Here is a 1470-nt window from a genome sequence, read left to right on the forward strand (position 1 = left end):
GTATAGAAGGGAAAGAGGCCTGTCATGCTATAGCTGCACTCTGTGAAGTTTGTTCCATTGACTCTTTAATATCTAACTTCATACTTCCTTTGCAAGTAAGTTTTTGAGGATACTTTGTTGTGTGCTACCATAATAAATTTAGTTTGAGTTGTCCTTAATGCACCACTTTTTCAACTTTTCATCTACTTTAAGTTTTGGACATATGATCTTCAAATGCAAATATACTGGTATATGCTGATATTATGGCTCTTTATCTTGTCTGTTTTTGTTCTCAACTTGATGGATAAAACTATTTATGCTTTGTCACTTTGTTACATTATCAGACATGCATATTCTGTTCCATGTTTTTGTCAAAAGATAAATTTAACTTGTCTAAATTTTCAGAATGCATTAATATTTTTTGATAGCAACAATAACAACTTGCCTTTATCCAACTAAGTGAGGTCTGGTACATGAATCCTTTTTCTCCATCGTGTCCTATTTTCATTTAATTCTAATAAATTAAGATCATTTTTTTTAGAACATGCCCAAGTTTTTATAGGTCAACCTCAATTTCATAACACAAGTCAAATCCAAAACATCTACTCTCTTAACTAGGTTGACTCCTCTAATTTTGCCTGCCACCGGAGCTAATTCAACCGGTTGACTCTAATTTTGCCTGCCACCGGAGCTAATTCAACCGTTTCACACATAAATTAGTTTCATATTTTGTCCTTAAGTGTAAAGCTACTCATCCACCTGAGCATTTTCATCTCAACAACACTTAGTTTTAGGCTTCTTTTTTAGAGGCCAATATTCTACGCCATAAAACATTGCAAATCTCACCACAATCTTATTAAATTTTCTTTTAGGTCTATGCGGTACTTTTCTATCACACAATAGGCCCGATGCATTCCTCCATTTCAACTACTAACTTGAATTCTACTAATAACATCTCCATTCCCATTTTTATCACCATCACTTGGAACAATAGACCTGAGATATCTGAAGCATTTACTCTTTTTAATTACTTGATCACCCATTGTACAACCCTGCTACTAGATCTACTATTACTAAAATTACTACTACTAAAATTACGTTTCATATATTCAGTTTTAGATCTACTCAAACGAAAGCCTTTAGACTCTAAAGAAAACTCATATCATAGCTTTTCAAAAAAAAATTATGTTAGAACTCATATCATAGCTTTTCAAAAAAAAATTATGTTGGCTGTCGGCTACCCAAAGTAACCCTCAACTTTTTACATTCGTGATATGTAACCTGACAATGATAGTGTTGTATATGATTTTTGGATTTTATTTTAAAAATAAAGCTTAATTTTATGTCTAGAAAATGATGGTCATCTAACCACCAAGAATTGTAGAGAAAAAGAAAAATACATAATACTAGATTGATATAATATAGTGTTTTAGATTGCTAAATTCTTTGAAATATGAAGAATATCAACACAACAACAACAACAACAACAAA

General features: G+C 31.6%; 1 protein-coding gene across 1 annotated transcript in view; it reads left to right on the plus strand.

Moving 5' to 3' along the window:
• LOC110036482 (DNA polymerase I A, chloroplastic/mitochondrial-like) overlaps positions 1-1470 on the plus strand; it is a 132073-nt gene that overhangs the window by 59685 nt on the left and 70918 nt on the right. The window contains exon 7 of the mRNA XM_020740935.1: positions 18-95. Within this exon, the coding sequence (XP_020596594.1) occupies positions 18-95 (78 nt within the window). The remainder of the gene's footprint in view (positions 1-17; positions 96-1470) is intronic.

The sequence above is a fragment of the Phalaenopsis equestris genome, unplaced genomic scaffold (genome assembly GCF_001263595.1).
Source record: "Phalaenopsis equestris unplaced genomic scaffold, ASM126359v1 Scaffold207373, whole genome shotgun sequence".
NCBI lineage: Eukaryota > Viridiplantae > Streptophyta > Magnoliopsida > Asparagales > Orchidaceae > Phalaenopsis > Phalaenopsis equestris.